The sequence below is a fragment of the Entelurus aequoreus genome, linkage group LG25, assembly GCF_033978785.1.
Source record: "Entelurus aequoreus isolate RoL-2023_Sb linkage group LG25, RoL_Eaeq_v1.1, whole genome shotgun sequence".
NCBI lineage: Eukaryota > Metazoa > Chordata > Actinopteri > Syngnathiformes > Syngnathidae > Entelurus > Entelurus aequoreus.
This window is the reverse complement of record NC_084755.1, coordinates 3,322,752-3,338,197: the sequence shown is the minus strand read 5'-3', so window position 1 is coordinate 3,338,197 and position 15,446 is coordinate 3,322,752. Positions and strand designations below refer to the sequence as shown.

The window sequence follows — 15,446 nt, the reverse complement described above, 5'->3', positions numbered from 1 at the left end:
TGTCTTTTGAATCTAATCAGACTTAAATAACATTATTTTATTTGTTTATTTATTTTCAACAATGTTTATTGTTTTGGCCAATTTTGCTTTTTAAAGACAATTTTTATATTTTTTTGAGGTAACCAACAGTGTCAGGCATTATTCTTTTTGTACAAGCTGAATTATTATACAGTTGTTATTAGAGATGTCTGATAATATCGGACTGCCGATATCATCGGCCGATAAATGCTTTAAAATGTAATATCGGAAATTATCGGTATCTGTTTCAAAAAGTAAAATGTATGACTTTTTAAAAGGCCGCTGTGTACACGGACGTAGGGAGAAGTACAGAGCGCCAATAAACCTTAAAGGCACTGCCTTTGCGTGCCGGCCCAGTCACATAATATCTACGGCTTTTCACACACACACAAGTGAATGCAAGGCATACTTGGTCAACAGCCATACAGGTCACACTGAGGGTGGACGTATAAACAACTTTAACACTGTTACAAATATGCGCCACACTGTGAACCCACACCAAACAAGAATGACAAACACATTTCGGGAGAACATCCGCACCGTAACACAACATAAACACAACAGAACAAATACCCAGAGCCCCTTGCAGCACTAACTCTTCCGGGACGCTACAATATACACCCCCCCCCCCCCCCCCCCGCCTCAACCTCCTCATGCTCTCTCAGGGAGAGCATGTCCCAAATTCTAAGCTGCTGTTTTGAGGCATGTTAAAAAAAAATAATGCACTTTGTGACTTCAATAATAAATATGGCAGTGCCATGTTGGCATTTTTTTCCCATAACTTGAGTTGATTTATTTTGGAAAACCTTGTTACATTGTTTAATGCAGGGGTCACCAACGCGGTGCCCGCGGGCACCAGGTAGCCCGTAAGGACCAGATGAGTAGCCCGCTGGCCTGTTCTAAAAATAGCTCAAATAGCAGCACTTACCAGTGAGCTGCCTCTATCTTTTTAATTTTATTTATTTACTAGCAAGCTGGTCTCGCTGTGCTCGACATTTTTAATTCTAAGAGAGACAAAACTCAAATAGAATTTGAAAATCCAAGAAAATATTTTAAAGACTTGGTCTTCACTTGTTTAAATAAATTCATTAATTTTTTTACTTTGCTTCTTATAACTTTCAGAAAGACAATTTTAGAGAAAAAATACAACCTTAAAAATGATTTTAGGATTTTTAAACACATATACCTTTTTACCTTTTAAATTCCTTCCTCTTATTTCCTGACAATTTAAATCAATGTTCAAGTAATTTTTTTTTTTTATTGTAAAGAATAATAAATAAATTTTAATTTAATTCTTCATTTTAGCTTCTGTTTTTTTGACAAAGAATATTTGTGAAATATTTCTTCAAACTTATCATGATTAAAATGCAAAAAAAATATTCTGGCAAATCTAGAAAATCTGTAGAATCAAATTTAAATCTTATTTCAAAGTCTTTTGAATTTCTTTTAGAATTTTTGTTCTGGAAAATCTAGAAGAAATAACGATTTGTCTTTGTTAGAAATATAGCTTGGTCCAATTTGTTATATATTCTAACAAAGTGCAGATTGGATTTTAACCTATTTAAAACATGTCATCCAAATTCTAAAATTAATCTTAATCAGGAAAAATTACTAATGATGTTCCATAAATTATTTTTTTTAATTTTTTCAAAAAGATTCGAATTAGCTAGTTTTTCTCTTCTTTTTTTCGGTTGAATTTTGAATTTTAAAGAGTCGAAATTGAAGATAAACTATGTTTCAAAATTTAATTGTCATTTTTTTCGTGTTTTCTCCTCTTTTAAACCGTTCAATTAAGTGTAAATATCATTAATTATTAATAATAACATAGAGTTAAAGGTAAATTGAGCAAATTGGCTATTTCTGGCAATTTATTTAAGTGTGTATCAAACTGGTAGCCCTTCGCATTAATCAGTACCCAAGAAGTAGCTCTTGCTTTCAAAAAGGTTGGTGACCCCTGTTTTAATGCATCCAGCGGGGCATCACAACAAAATTAGGCATAATTGTGTGTTAATTCCTCGACTGTATATATCCGTATCGGTTGATATCGGTAATTAAGAGTTGGACAATATCGGAATATCGGATATCGTCAATTATTGGACATCTCTAGTCCAAACCTTATTACCACACAGATTCTTCCGCCATATATGCAATTAAACAGTTACATATTCTTCACTGTATTAAAGCAGTACAAAATAGTGCGTTATCAAATTATTCAGACAAATGTAATAATTACAAATAAAGCGAGCCTTATAATTACTTTAAGCATGCAATATACACATTGTCATATTATTTAAATAAAGTAAATAGTCCCATTTTGGCTGAATAAACATAAAGCACCTTCCATAAAATGTAAATTAACTTAAATAGCATTTAGGCTCCTACATTACCGTCCCCTAATTGTTATCAATGTCCTTGAAGAATTACTTAAACGTGTTAACTGAAATTCAAGGTGCCTAAATAGCCTTAATACTTCTCAAAGAAGCTTGTAGTCCTTTACCCCATTTATCTTTATTTTTAATTAGGGATGTCCGATAATGGCTTTTTGCCGATATCCGATATGCCGATATTGTCCAACTCTTTAATTACCGATACCGATATCAACCGATACCGATATCGATATATACAGTCGTGGAATTAACACATTATTATGCCTAATTTGGACAACCAGGTATGGTGAAGATAAGGTACTTTTTTAAAAAATGAATCAAATAAAATAAGATAAATAAATTAAAAACATTTTCTTGAATAAAAAAGAAAGAAAAAAAATATAAAAACAGTTACATAGAAACTAGTAATTAATGAAAATTTGTAAAATTAACTGTTAAAGGTTAGAATTATTAGTGGACCAGCAGCACGCACAATCATGTGTGCTTACGGACTGTATCCCTTGCAGACTGTATTGATATATATTGATATATAATGTAGGAACCAGGGGCCGTACTTATCAAGCTTCTTAGAGTGCAATTTTACACTTAAGTCCTGAGAATTTGCGAAATTTAGTCCTACTCTCAAACTTAAGAATAAAAGCTTTTTATCAACGTTCTTAAGTCTAAGAATCACTCCTACTCTCCACGATATTTAAGAGACCTTCAGAGGTGTCTTAAGTGGTTAGGAGTTGCCAGCAGGGGATGGCACTGAGGCCAGAGAGACGTGCGCGAACGTTCAGGGAACGGAACAATGTTTTTGTTTTTTTTTGATGACGAGCAGCTGATCAAACGGTATCGTTTAGACAGAGCGGATATTATTTTTGTCACAGATTTAATACTTTTCGATTCCATGTTGATTTCTGCATGTGTCTGCAGTGGGCTAGTATATATAGAGCCACCCACACCAGTTTCAAATGAGTTGCCTAATTAATGAATTGGAAAGAAAATGTTATGACAGTAGCGTATGTGTGTGGCCGTGAGGTGAGTGACGTCAGTGAGTGTGTGGGCGATAGAAGAGAGGGAGCGGTAGCGTGAGTGCCGGCGGGGACTAGTTTGTTTTGTATTATTTTGTAGTTTATTGTCAAAATATACACTCCCATTGTCCACTTAAATATTTCCAAGATATTTCTTTATTCTTAGACAAGGGATTCCCTTCCGTGATTGGTCATTTCTATGGACACAGAAATGACGTCACCTAAAATTCCGTTTACGGCACATAGTAATGTCGTAATTCAGCTCTGAGTGTGACACTTAAGATTCAGTCCTACACTTCGCTGAAAGTGTGAGTAAGACGCTTGATAACTAACTTTTAAGTGCAGCTTTCAGCGAAGAATTTATTTACTCTTAAGTCAACTCTTAGCAGACTTCTTAGGAGTAATTCTGAGAAGCTTGATAAGTACGGCACCAGAATATTAATAACAGAAAGAAACAACCCTTTTGTGTGAATGAGTGTAAATGGGGGAGGGAGGTTTTTTGGGTTGGTGCACTAATTGTAAGTGTATCTTGTGTTTTTTATGTGGATTTAATTAAAAAAAACAAAACAAAAAAAAAAAAAAAACGATACTGATAATAAAAAAAACGATACCGATAATTTCCGATATTACATTTTAACGCATTTATCGGACCGATATTATTGGACATCTCTATTTTTAATAAATTAAAAAAGGACCTAAGTTCAGTCTTGAATTCCAAGAATTGACCCCAATCAGCTCTAAATCCAAAACCATAGCACAGCATGATTGGTTCCCTCGCGTCAGAAAATGAGAAAGTTCCGACTTCAGCTCATTTTAACGGCTGAATTACTTTAGGCTACCGTGCAGACTCACTAATGGAGGCTGGCATGAGGTTGGCACCAGGAGAAAGACAGTCAGGAGACGGTACTTCCCTCCCCGAGACTCCCAACAACCTCACCAATGTACGTACCCGGTCCCGCCTTCACGTCCTCTGGAGGGACACATTTCAATATCACAACCAAAAATGTATCAAGCATCATTATTATTTTTTTTAGGGCAATTCAGTCTCACTCTGGTCTCTTTGTACATTTCCACCACGCCAGCTATCAGCCGTGTACGCTGAACTGGAGAACATGTACTCAGCCAAGAGATCCAAGTCTCTGAAGACTCGCCCTCCTCCCGCCCCTGAGACTTTGCTGGATCTGGACTCTCCGTCCCGCCCTGCGTCCCCTACAATGCGTGCTAACACAGGTAGCCAAGAGGACCTTATTCTTCAGTTATTGCATGCAGCATGACACTTTTATTTGATTTTATGACGAGCTAGAACAGGGAGGCTGGATGGAATAATGATGAAGGTCTGCAATAAATCCCCGAGCTGCTAACCCATTTCTGAATAGCCTTTAAATGTTTGCCGATGATGAAGGTACTTTGTTACATGCAAAGCATTTAATTTACCTTTTAATTGATACAAGTAGCTGAAGCAGCTCACATGGAGGATATGGTGATGGTGGAATTGGAACAAGGAAACACAAAAAGCCTTTTTTTTGTTTTCCCCCACGCTGAACAGGTTTTGGGAAGACAAAAAGTCAAAATGACACATTTGTATTTCCCGTGTCGCTTTTTGCAATGAGAGGAGCATGTTACCAAACATTTAAAAAGTCATGAACAAAACCCAAAAGCAGTGAAGTTGTCACGTTGTGTAAATGGTAAATAAAAAGAGAATAAAAAGATTTGCAAATCCTTTTCAACTTATATTCAATTAAATAGACTGCAAAGACAAGACACTTAAAGTTTGAACTGAGAAACTTCATTTTTTTTGGCAAATAATCATCAACTTAGAATTTAATGGCAGCAACACATTGCAAAAAAGTTGTCACAGGGGCATTTTTACCACTGTGTTACATGGCCTTTCCTTTTAACAACACTCAGTAAACATTTGGGAACTGAGGAGACACATTTTTGAAGCTTCTCAGGTGGAATTCTTTCCCATTCTTGCTTGATGTACAGCTTAAGTTGTTCAACAGTCCGGGGGTCTCCCTTGTGCTATTTTAGGCTTCATAACGCGCCACACATTTTCAATGGGAGACACTTTTCCACTTTGCATCAGGCCATCTTTGATGAGCTCAGGCCCAGCGAAGCCGGATGCGTTTCTGGGTGTTGTTGATAAATGGCCGTTGTGGTATTTTAGGCTTCATATTGCACCACACATTTTCAATGGGAGACCGGTCTGGACTACAGGCAGGCCAGTCTAGTACCCGCACTCTTTTCCTATGAAGCCACGCTGTTGTAACACGTGGCTTGGCCTTGTCTTGCTGAAATAAGCAGGGGCGTCCATGGTAACGTTGCTTGGATGGCAACATATGTTGCTCCAAAAGCTGTATGTACCTTTCAGCATTAATGGCGCCTTCACAGATGTGTAAGTTACCCATGTCTTGGGCACTAATACACCCCCATACCATCACACATGCTGGCTTTTCAACTTTGCACCTATAAGTATAATATACCTCTTTTCCTCTTTGGTCCGGAGGACACGACGTCCACAATTTCCAAAAACAATTTGAAATGTGGACTCGTCAGAGCACAGAACACTTTTCCCCTTTGTATCAGTCCATCTTAGATGAGCTCAGGCCCAGCGAAGCCGGCGGCGTTTCTGGGTGTTGTTGAAAAATGGCTTTCGCTTTGCATAGTAGAGTTTTAACTTGCACTTACAGATGTAGCGACAAACTGTGGTTACTGACAATGGTTTTCTGAAGAATTCCTGAGCCCATGTGGTGATATCCTTTACACACTGATGTCGCTTTTTGATGCAGTACCGCCTGAAGGATCGAAGGTCCGTAATATCATCGCTTACCTGCAGAGATTTCTCCAGATTCTCTGAACCTTTTGATGATATTACGGAGCGTAGATGGTGAAATCCCTAAATTCCTTGCAATAGCTGGTTGAGAAATGTTGTTCTTAAACAATTTGCTCACGCATTTGTTGACAAAGTGGTGACCCTCGCCCCCGTCCTTGTTTGTGAATGACTGAGCATTTCACGGAAGCTGCTTTTATACCCAATCATGGCACCCACCTGTTCCCTATTAGCCTGCTCACCTGTGGGATGTTCCAAATAAGTGTTTTAATGAGCATTCCTCAACTTTATCAGTCTTTTTTGCCACTTGTGCCAGCTTTTTCGAAACATGTCGCTGGCATCAAATTCCAAATGAGCTAATATTCGCAAAAAATAACGACGTTTACCAGTTCGAGCATTAAATATCTTGTCTTTGCAGTCTATTCAATTGAATATAATATATCATTGTATTCTGTTTTTATTTACCATTTACACAACTTGACAACTTCACTGCTTTTGGGTTTGGTATTTTTAAAGTGTGAGGTTAATCCCCATACTACATGTTTCTTCACCCAGGTAGTCGTAAAGGCCCCCCACCTCCCACCACCTGGCCAGAGCCTCCTCCGAGTCCTCCCCCGTCCCAGTTCTACCCTTCAGGGCTGACCAGTCAGAACAGCGTGGACTCAAACCCTTACATTAGCCTGGACAGTCCTCCGTCATCGCCGCCGGAAACCGCTGACTTCCTGTCGAGTCCCCCGCCCCGTCGCAGTAGCAAACGCCGCTACACCTTCTCAAAACCGCCTCGGTCCGAAGACACAGATCGCTTTCTGGATGCCCTGAGCGAACAGCTGGGGCAGCGGGTGGCCATCGTAGATGACTTTCTCACCCCCGAGAATGACTACGAAGAGGTAAAGTAGCATCCTAAAACTATTTCAATCTGACATATTATACAATTATTAGTATATATATCTCAAGTAATTCAATAGAAAAAAGCTTCTATTTATATTCTGTTGCTTCAATTAATCGTTGAAAGAGGGTAACTAATAAAAAATGATAAAATCCAGACCTTGTGGAGTGTCCAGGGTGGCTGGGGTCCTACTTTGGCTCCCGCACACACTGGGAGACAAATATATTGTACATACAAATGCACATACATACTCAAATACACACAATTATACATACATATATACACACATACGTACAGTATAATCAGGCCTGGCCCTAACCAATCTGGTGCCCTAGGCAAGATTTTAGGTGGCGCCCCCCCACATCGGCAGTGAAGTGTATATACTCACAAGAAACCGAATAGCTTTGTCTTTGACCTTTTTTTTTTACTTAAAGAAAGCAAATTAACATATTATATGAGAATGTTATGTTATGATTATCTTTAACCGAATCACAGCAGTGCTCAAATTAAAAAAACAGCATTCCCTCTCATGTGATATTGCTTAATTAACATTAATGATGTGCACTTTAACAACTAGGCTTACAACTATACCTAATATATAAAGGGGTGGAAAAGTGACTATTACCTGCAGGGCAAACATTAGCTAACCAGAAGGCAATAACAATGTAAACAAAAAACACCTGCTTAAAAGATCTAATACAAATGTCACTGAGGAATGTAAGGTGGGAGTACTGTAATTACCTAACGTTACATTATTATATTCCATAGCAATTTAGCCCCCTCCACAATATTAACCCGACGTTAAAACAGAACTAGCTATTTATTGATTAGCAATTGCCGAATCATGTAACATTAGCTTAATGCTAAAAAGCCAGGTTACTATCACATTCTGTAACAGACAAATAATTTCATGTAGGCTAACGTTACCTACCTGCTACCTCTGTCTTTTTCTCGTTTCTCCTCTTCTTTTCTCTTTTTTCTTCCCTGGGCACCTGACAGTTTTGGCCGTTTTGACATTTTGTGTTGATTTTTTGATGTGGTGACGTCCAAAAAGAGTCATGATTCGGGAAGGGAGGGGGCGTAATGTTGTAACAAATAATATTTCTATTAAATAAGCTTTACTTTGCATTTTAATTAACGTGGGATTATTTTTTGTATTTAGAAATAATAGTACCAACTTTTTTTTTTTTTTTCCTCCAACATTTGTGCACTGGCGTGGCGCCCCCTGATGGACGGCGCCCTTAGCATTTGCCAATACGGCCTATGCCACGGGCCGGCCCTGAGTATAATTATTCATTAATACATACATACGGGCACACATTGGTACTTGCCCACATGCAGTACATACACAAATACAAGTACATACACACTGCAAAAAGTCAGTGTTCAAAAACAAGAAAAAAAAATACAAAAATGAGGGGTATTTTATTTGAACTAAGCAAAATTATCTGCCGAAAGAACAAGAAAATTCAGCTTGTCAAGACTTACCAAAACAAGTACATTTAGCTAACCTCAATGAACCCAAAAATACCTTAAAATAAGTATATTCTCACTAATAACAAGTGCACTTTTCTTGGTAGAAAAACAAGACCTTTTTCCTCAATATGTTGAAAAATATTCTTAAATGAAGTAAATGCTAGTGCCATTATCTTGACATAATGATATGCGCTCGGCATTATGATTTTTTTTTTTCATGCTTGAATGTAAGAAATTATTACTTTAAAAAAGTAGTTTTATACTTGTGAGTGTTGATGACACAGCTTTGCAACAGTTGATATTCTAGTTTCAAGCATGTTTTACTCAATATAGGTCATAACATCTCAGCAACAAGCTGTAATATCTTACTGACATCATTTAGGACCAAAACACTTAAAACAAGTAAAACACTAACATAAAATCTGCTTAGTGAGAAGAATTATCTTATCAGACAGAAAATAAGCAAATATTTAATCTTACTTAGATTTCAATTTTTGCAGTCCACACTGCAAAAAGTCAGTGTTCAAAAACAAGGAAAAAAAATACAAAAATGAGGGGTATTTTATTTGAACTAAGCAAAATTATCTGCCAATAGAACAAGAAAATTGGACTTGTCAAGACTTTCCAAAACAAGTAAAATTAGCTAACCTCAATGAACCCAAAAATACCTTAAAATAAGTATATTCTCACTAATAACAAGTGCACTTTTCTTGGTAGAAAAACAAGACCTTTTTGCTCAATATGTTGAAAAATATTCTTAAATGAATTAAATGCTAGTGCCATTATCTTGACATAATGATATGCGCTCGGCATCAAGATTTTTTTTTTCATGCTTGAAGTAAGAAATGATTACTTAAAAAAAATTAGTGTTGATGACACAGCTTTGCAACAGTTGATATTCTAGTTCCAAGCATGTTTTACTCAATATAGGTCATAACATCTCAGCAACAAGCTGTAATATCTTACGGAGATCATTTAAAAACCCTTAAAACAAGTAAAACACACTAACATAAAATCTGCTTAGTGAGAAGAATGATCTTATCAGACAGAAAATAAGCAAATATCACCCTTATTTGAGATATTTCATCTTACTTAGATTCCAGTTTTTGCAGTGTGGGGATGGGTCAAATGCAGAGCATAATTTCACCACACCTAGTGTGTGTGTGACTATCGTTAGGCCTTTTACTTAACTTTAACACACGTCGTCATGCAAAAGGATACACATAAAATATAGGGAAATGGAACATAAGAGTACTTATCTAGAAGGAAAACAGCCACTTGCGCTTCTAAAGTTACTTCAAAACTGGCCCGCAATGTCCTCCATCTTGGATACGCCACACCAATATTTATTCAATTTTTGGCTCTTCTTTGTATTTTTTTTTAGACGTACAGCATCTTTCTTTTCTTCCTCTGATGTCCTCTTTTTGCGCAGGTGTTGCAATCTTTCCATGTAGTTGTTGGGCAGCCATGCTTTAGTTCGCAACGCTTCACTATATATCATGTCAGCCAATGAGGTGGCTCCTTTTGTGAGGCTCTGCCCACCCCTCCTTTCTCTAAATCCTGTGATTGGATTGGGTTGACCGCCAGGAAGACAAATTATTTCTGTTACGATATACTGTAGATGCATATATGATTTTTTTTTTAGTTGAAGAATATAATTTAGGTACCCAAGCTTTAACCTATTGAGGCCCAAGCTGTTTGTTTACATGCTTTTTTTATTTCCCTTTGCTATTTGGGCTTATTGGACCCTAATTAGAATAAAAACTAAGAATCATCTTTTGATATGATGTACTTAGTCCATAAGTACACAAACGTGTACTTCATGTTTAGTGACATGCTAATTCTTATTTTTACACTTTTTTTTTTTCCAAATTCTATTGTATGTTATACTCTTCGGACACCACCAGGTGGCAGTATAAGTGTCCACATAAGTGGCCATAAGACCCCAATTCAGTAGTGTACACAATTTTGGAAATAAGAGCTAAAAGGTGCTGTCCACTAAGCCTTTAGAGCAGGGGTGTCCAAAGTCCGACCCGGGGGCCATTTGCGGCACAAAGGTAATTTTTTAACGGCCCCATGGCACATTCTAAAAATACGATGAAAAAAAAACAAAAAAACATAAAAAGTGGTATAAAAGAGCAAACAGGTGAAATGTAACAAGAAAATGTTGCATTATTGACTCTAATAACACTAAGCTGCCATGCAGGCTGTTTCTTTCTTTAAAAAATAATAATGAATCAAAATCAATGTCATTATGAATTATTGACCTATTCAAGGCTACATTTACTTCACATTAAATATTCCACTTTGAGATATTTTGGGGGGGAAAATGTTGCATATTTTTTGGTTGCCATTTAAAAAACACAGTTTTTTAAAGAAGGGCCTAAAACGAACAAGCAAAAAACATAAACAACAATAAAACTTATAATTGACGTATAGATCTGTAGTTGATCTTGAGGCTATTGTGGTAAAAGTTTAAAAAAATGTTGGATTTATTTTTTTAAACTTTACTGAGCAGTACCCTTTTGGATCCCCAATCATTTTAGTGGGACTTTTTTTTTTTTTTTTAAGTGTCATTGCTCAAAAAAATAATGAATTAAAATCAATGTTGTTATGAGTTATTGACCTTTTTAAGACTCCAATTATTATATAATCTCAAGTATTCCACTTAAAAATTTTATTGGGGGAAAATATTGCATATTTTGTGTTTTTTTCCATAAAAAAACACGGTTTTCCTTGACAAAAATGGCATACAACTTAAATCTTTAAAAGCGTTTTATTGACAGATAGACCTAATGTTGATCTAGAGCAGGGGTCACCAACGCGGTGCCCGCGGGCACCAGGTAGCCCGTAAGGACCAGATGAGTAGCCTGCTGGCCTGTTCTAAAAATAGCTCAAATAGCAGCACTTACCAGTGAGCTGCCTCTATTTTTTAAATTTTATTTATTTACTAGCAAGCTGGTCTCGCTTTGCCCGACATTTTTAATTCTAAGAGAGACAAAACTCAAATAGAATTTGAAAATCCAAGAAAATATTTTAAAGACTTGGTCTTCACTTGTTTGAATAAATTCATAATTTTTTTTACTTTGCTTCCTATAACTTTCAGAAAGATAATTTTAGAGAAAAAATACAACACTAAAAATGATTTTAGGATTTTTAAACACATATTCCTTTTTACCTTTTAAACTCCTTCCTCTTCTTTCCTGACAATTTAAATCAATGTTCAAGTACATTTATTTTTTTTATTGTAAAGAATAATGAATACATTTTAATTTAATTCTTCATTTTAGCTTCTGTTTTTTCGATGAAGAATATTTGTGAAATATTTCTTCAAACTTATTATGATTAAAATTCAAAAAAATTATTCTGGCAAATCTACAAAATCTGTAGAATCAAATTTAAATCTTATTTCAAAGTCTTTTGAATTTGTTTTAAAATTTTTGTTCTGGAAAATCTAGAACAAATAATGATTTGTCTTTGTTAGAAATATAGCTTGGTCCAATTTGTTATATATTCTAACAAAGTGTAGACTGGATTTTAACCTTTTCAAAACATGTCATCAAAATTCTAAAATTAATCTTAATCAGGAAAAATTACTAATGATGTTGCATAAATTATTTTTTAAATTTTTTCAAAAAGATTCGAATTAGCTAGTTTTTCTCTTTTTTCCGGTTGAATTTTGAATTTTTAAGAGTCGAAATTGAAGATAATCTATGTTTCAAAATTTGTCTTTTTTTTCGTGTTTTATCCTCTTTTAAACCGTTCAATTAAGTGTAAATATCATTAATTATTAATAATAACATAAAGTTAAAGGTAAATTGAGCAAATTGTCTATTTCTGGCAATTTATTTAAGTGTGTATCAAACTGGTAGCCCTTCGCATTAATCAGTACCCAAGAAGTAGCTCTTGGTTTCAAAAAGGTTGGTGACCCCTGATCTAGAGATTTAAACCTTGAATAATAATAATAATAATACTAAATAATGACACATTTGTAATATTTTTTTTGCCCAAAACCTTTTGGGGTCCCCGGGATCAAGTCTGAGTGGAGGCCTAAATGTATCTTTTTTCATACATATATTGTATTGGTTTTTAAAATAAAAAATATCAAAATGGCCCCCGCTTGCTTTGATTTTTCAGTGTGCGGCCCTCAGTGGAAAAAGTTTGGACACCCCTGCTTTAGAGGTACAAGGCTGAACCTTTCTTTGTGTGTGTATGATCAGTCTAAAGTACACCTATAAGAGATTAAAAAAAACAAAACCTGTGTGATTAATCACGATTAAATATTCTAATCATTTGGCAGCCCTAGTATTCATATTATTTGTAGTCAACAAAGAATATTTTTCGGAAGTACAATTTGATAATTTCCAGCAATTTGATGATCTCTTGCAACACAGTTCTTGGGAATCACTGGTTCGGAGTCAGTAAAGTAAGGTAAAGTAAAGCTCTAACAGAAGGTCATTGGCGTTTATGCCAGGATGTTGTGCAGATGGCCTTCCCAGATGACGAAGAGGAGGAGAATGAGGAAGAGTTGTGCATGGATGAAGAAGAAGACGACAACGGAGGATTTGTGGGTCCTGAGCTCAGCAGCCCGAGCGACGTTCAGAGCAGTTGCGGAGAGGAGAACGCCTCCTCGCTCACCTATTCTTCCTCTTCTGACCACATTCCTCCACCCCCCATGACTCCTCCTCCACCTCCTCCTGTTCAGTTCCACGACACGCCTGCTCCTCCTCCTCCTGGTGCAGCCGCGCAGTCTCAGCAGCAGCAGCAGCAGCCGAGCTACACCCCCGAGCAATCTCCAAGAACTTATGTGCCCGTCCGCCGCAAGTCCGGGCCACCTCCTCCGCCTCCACCTCGCAATAATCAGCCGCCCAAACGACAGTCCCTTCATAAAGTGCTCCCCACTCAAGACGAGATGCAGGTCCATGCTGCCATACAGGAGCTGAAGGCCTATCAAGAGCAACAGGAAAGACATAATTACGAGGAGCAACAAGCGTATAAAGAGAGGCAAGCCTATGAAGAGCAGAAGACCTTTGAGGAACAGCAGGCATACCAGGAGAAAATGTTCAAGGAGAGACAAGACTATGAGGAGCAGAAGGCGTACGAGGAGTTGAAAGCTTACGAGGAGCAAAGGTTCCAGGAGCAACAAGCCTACCAAGAAAGACAAGCATTTGAACAGCGTCAAGCCTTCCAGGAGCAGAAAGCCTACGAAGAGCAACTGATGCAGCAGATCTACCAGAGCCACCACTCCATGCCGTCCCAGCCTACCCAGCAGAAAGCCCACTCACCGCTACTGCTCCAGCAGCTGCACCAGTCTTTACCGCCAATTCCCGCTCCGGAATCTACCAACAACCATGCCCGCCATCCACTTTTTATGATGCGCCAAGCGCAGCAGCAGCAGGGTCATCAACACCACCAGCACCACCGACGTCAATCCCGCTCAGCCCCGCCACCACATCAGCCGCCACCTCAACCCCCAGCCAACCCCAGTTCGCAGTACTCTGAGGGCGTTTACCAAAGCCACCAAAGCTTCAGAGCGCAGCCCCACCACTCCTCTGCAGAGATGCTCCACCAGCTGCAACAAGCCCACCACAACCAGTCGGCAGAGATGCTGCAGCAACCCAGTGTCCACTACTCGTCTGCAGAGATCCTCCATCAAATACACCAGTCCAAACTCCATCAGTCCTCTAAGGAACCTCTCCATCAAGCCCACCAGATGATGCAGATGCAGCCTCACCACTCCTCCACGGAACTTCTCCATCAAGCCCACCAGATGCACAGGGGACAACCCCACCGCTCGTCCACCGAGCTGCTCCATCAACTACATAAGCCTCACCACTCCTCCGTGGAGCTCCTCCATCAACCCCATCAGATGCACCAAGCAAAGCCCCACCACTCCTCCACAGAGATGCTGCATCAAGACCAGCAAGAGCCTTCTTCGCTCCCTGTTCAGCTCACCCGCGAGAGCCACTTACAGAGTCGCAGAAGTCTCAAAGGTCACCACCAGACCCAAGTGTCACCCCAGGGGCCGACGATCCATCATCACCCGCAGCCCATCAAACCGTGCCCCCAGAGACCGCATTCGATGCAGCAGACACACCACCACTCCAGCGCCCCTCAGATCCACCATATCCACCACATGACCCCACAGCCCCCTCCACAGGACTTTAAGCACCAGATTCAGGTCATCCACCCACCACAGCAGCAGCCCCAGAGACCCCACCCCCTTCTCTCAACATTCCAGCCCCTCCAGCCGCATCAGCCTACCCTCTCCACATTCCAGCCTGTGCCCCAACACCAGACCCAGGCCACCACCCAAACCGCCCGTCCCCATTCTCAACCCTCCCACCATCTGATGCAATCCCAACAAACCCAAGTCCAGTCCCACCACAAGCCACCCCAGGGCCAAAATCAGCCCGTTCCCCACTCTCTATCTGACCCTGTAGAGCCCCTGGAGCCTCCCCCACCACCCCCTTTGCCTCCACCCTGCTCCCCTCCACCCTTACCCAGGCCCGCTCTCTCTAGGATGGACTCCCATCACATGAGTGTCAAGAGGCTGCGCTGGGAGCAGGTGGAAAACTCGGAGGGTACGATCTGGGGACAGGTGATTCATCCGTCGTTTTAAACTACAAATTAATGGTCCTGGAATTGCCATGACCTAAAACTGTACCCCTTTTTTGTCTTGGTAGTTGGGAGCTAATTCTGAGCATGAGAAACTCCACGACATGGTTAAGTATTTGGATCTGGAAATGCACTTTGGGACACAGAAAGGATCTTGTGAGTGTTTTTTTTACTGTAATACCCAATGGAAGTATTATTGGAGCAAAATTGGATTGAAT

The 15,446-nt window shown here is 38.9% G+C and overlaps 1 protein-coding gene across 2 annotated transcripts in view; it reads left to right on the top strand.

Moving 5' to 3' along the window:
* grid2ipa (glutamate receptor, ionotropic, delta 2 (Grid2) interacting protein, a) overlaps positions 1 to 15,446 on the top strand; it is a 112,522-nt gene that overhangs the window by 83,283 nt on the left and 13,793 nt on the right. For both annotated transcript variants that reach the window (XM_062036772.1, XM_062036773.1), the window contains exons 11-15: positions 4,253 to 4,359; positions 4,501 to 4,648; positions 6,804 to 7,135; positions 13,085 to 15,211; positions 15,297 to 15,384. In XM_062036772.1, coding sequence (XP_061892756.1) covers positions 4,253 to 4,359; positions 4,501 to 4,648; positions 6,804 to 7,135; positions 13,085 to 15,211; positions 15,297 to 15,384 — 2,802 coding nt within the window. The remainder of the gene's footprint in view (positions 1 to 4,252; positions 4,360 to 4,500; positions 4,649 to 6,803; positions 7,136 to 13,084; positions 15,212 to 15,296; positions 15,385 to 15,446) is intronic.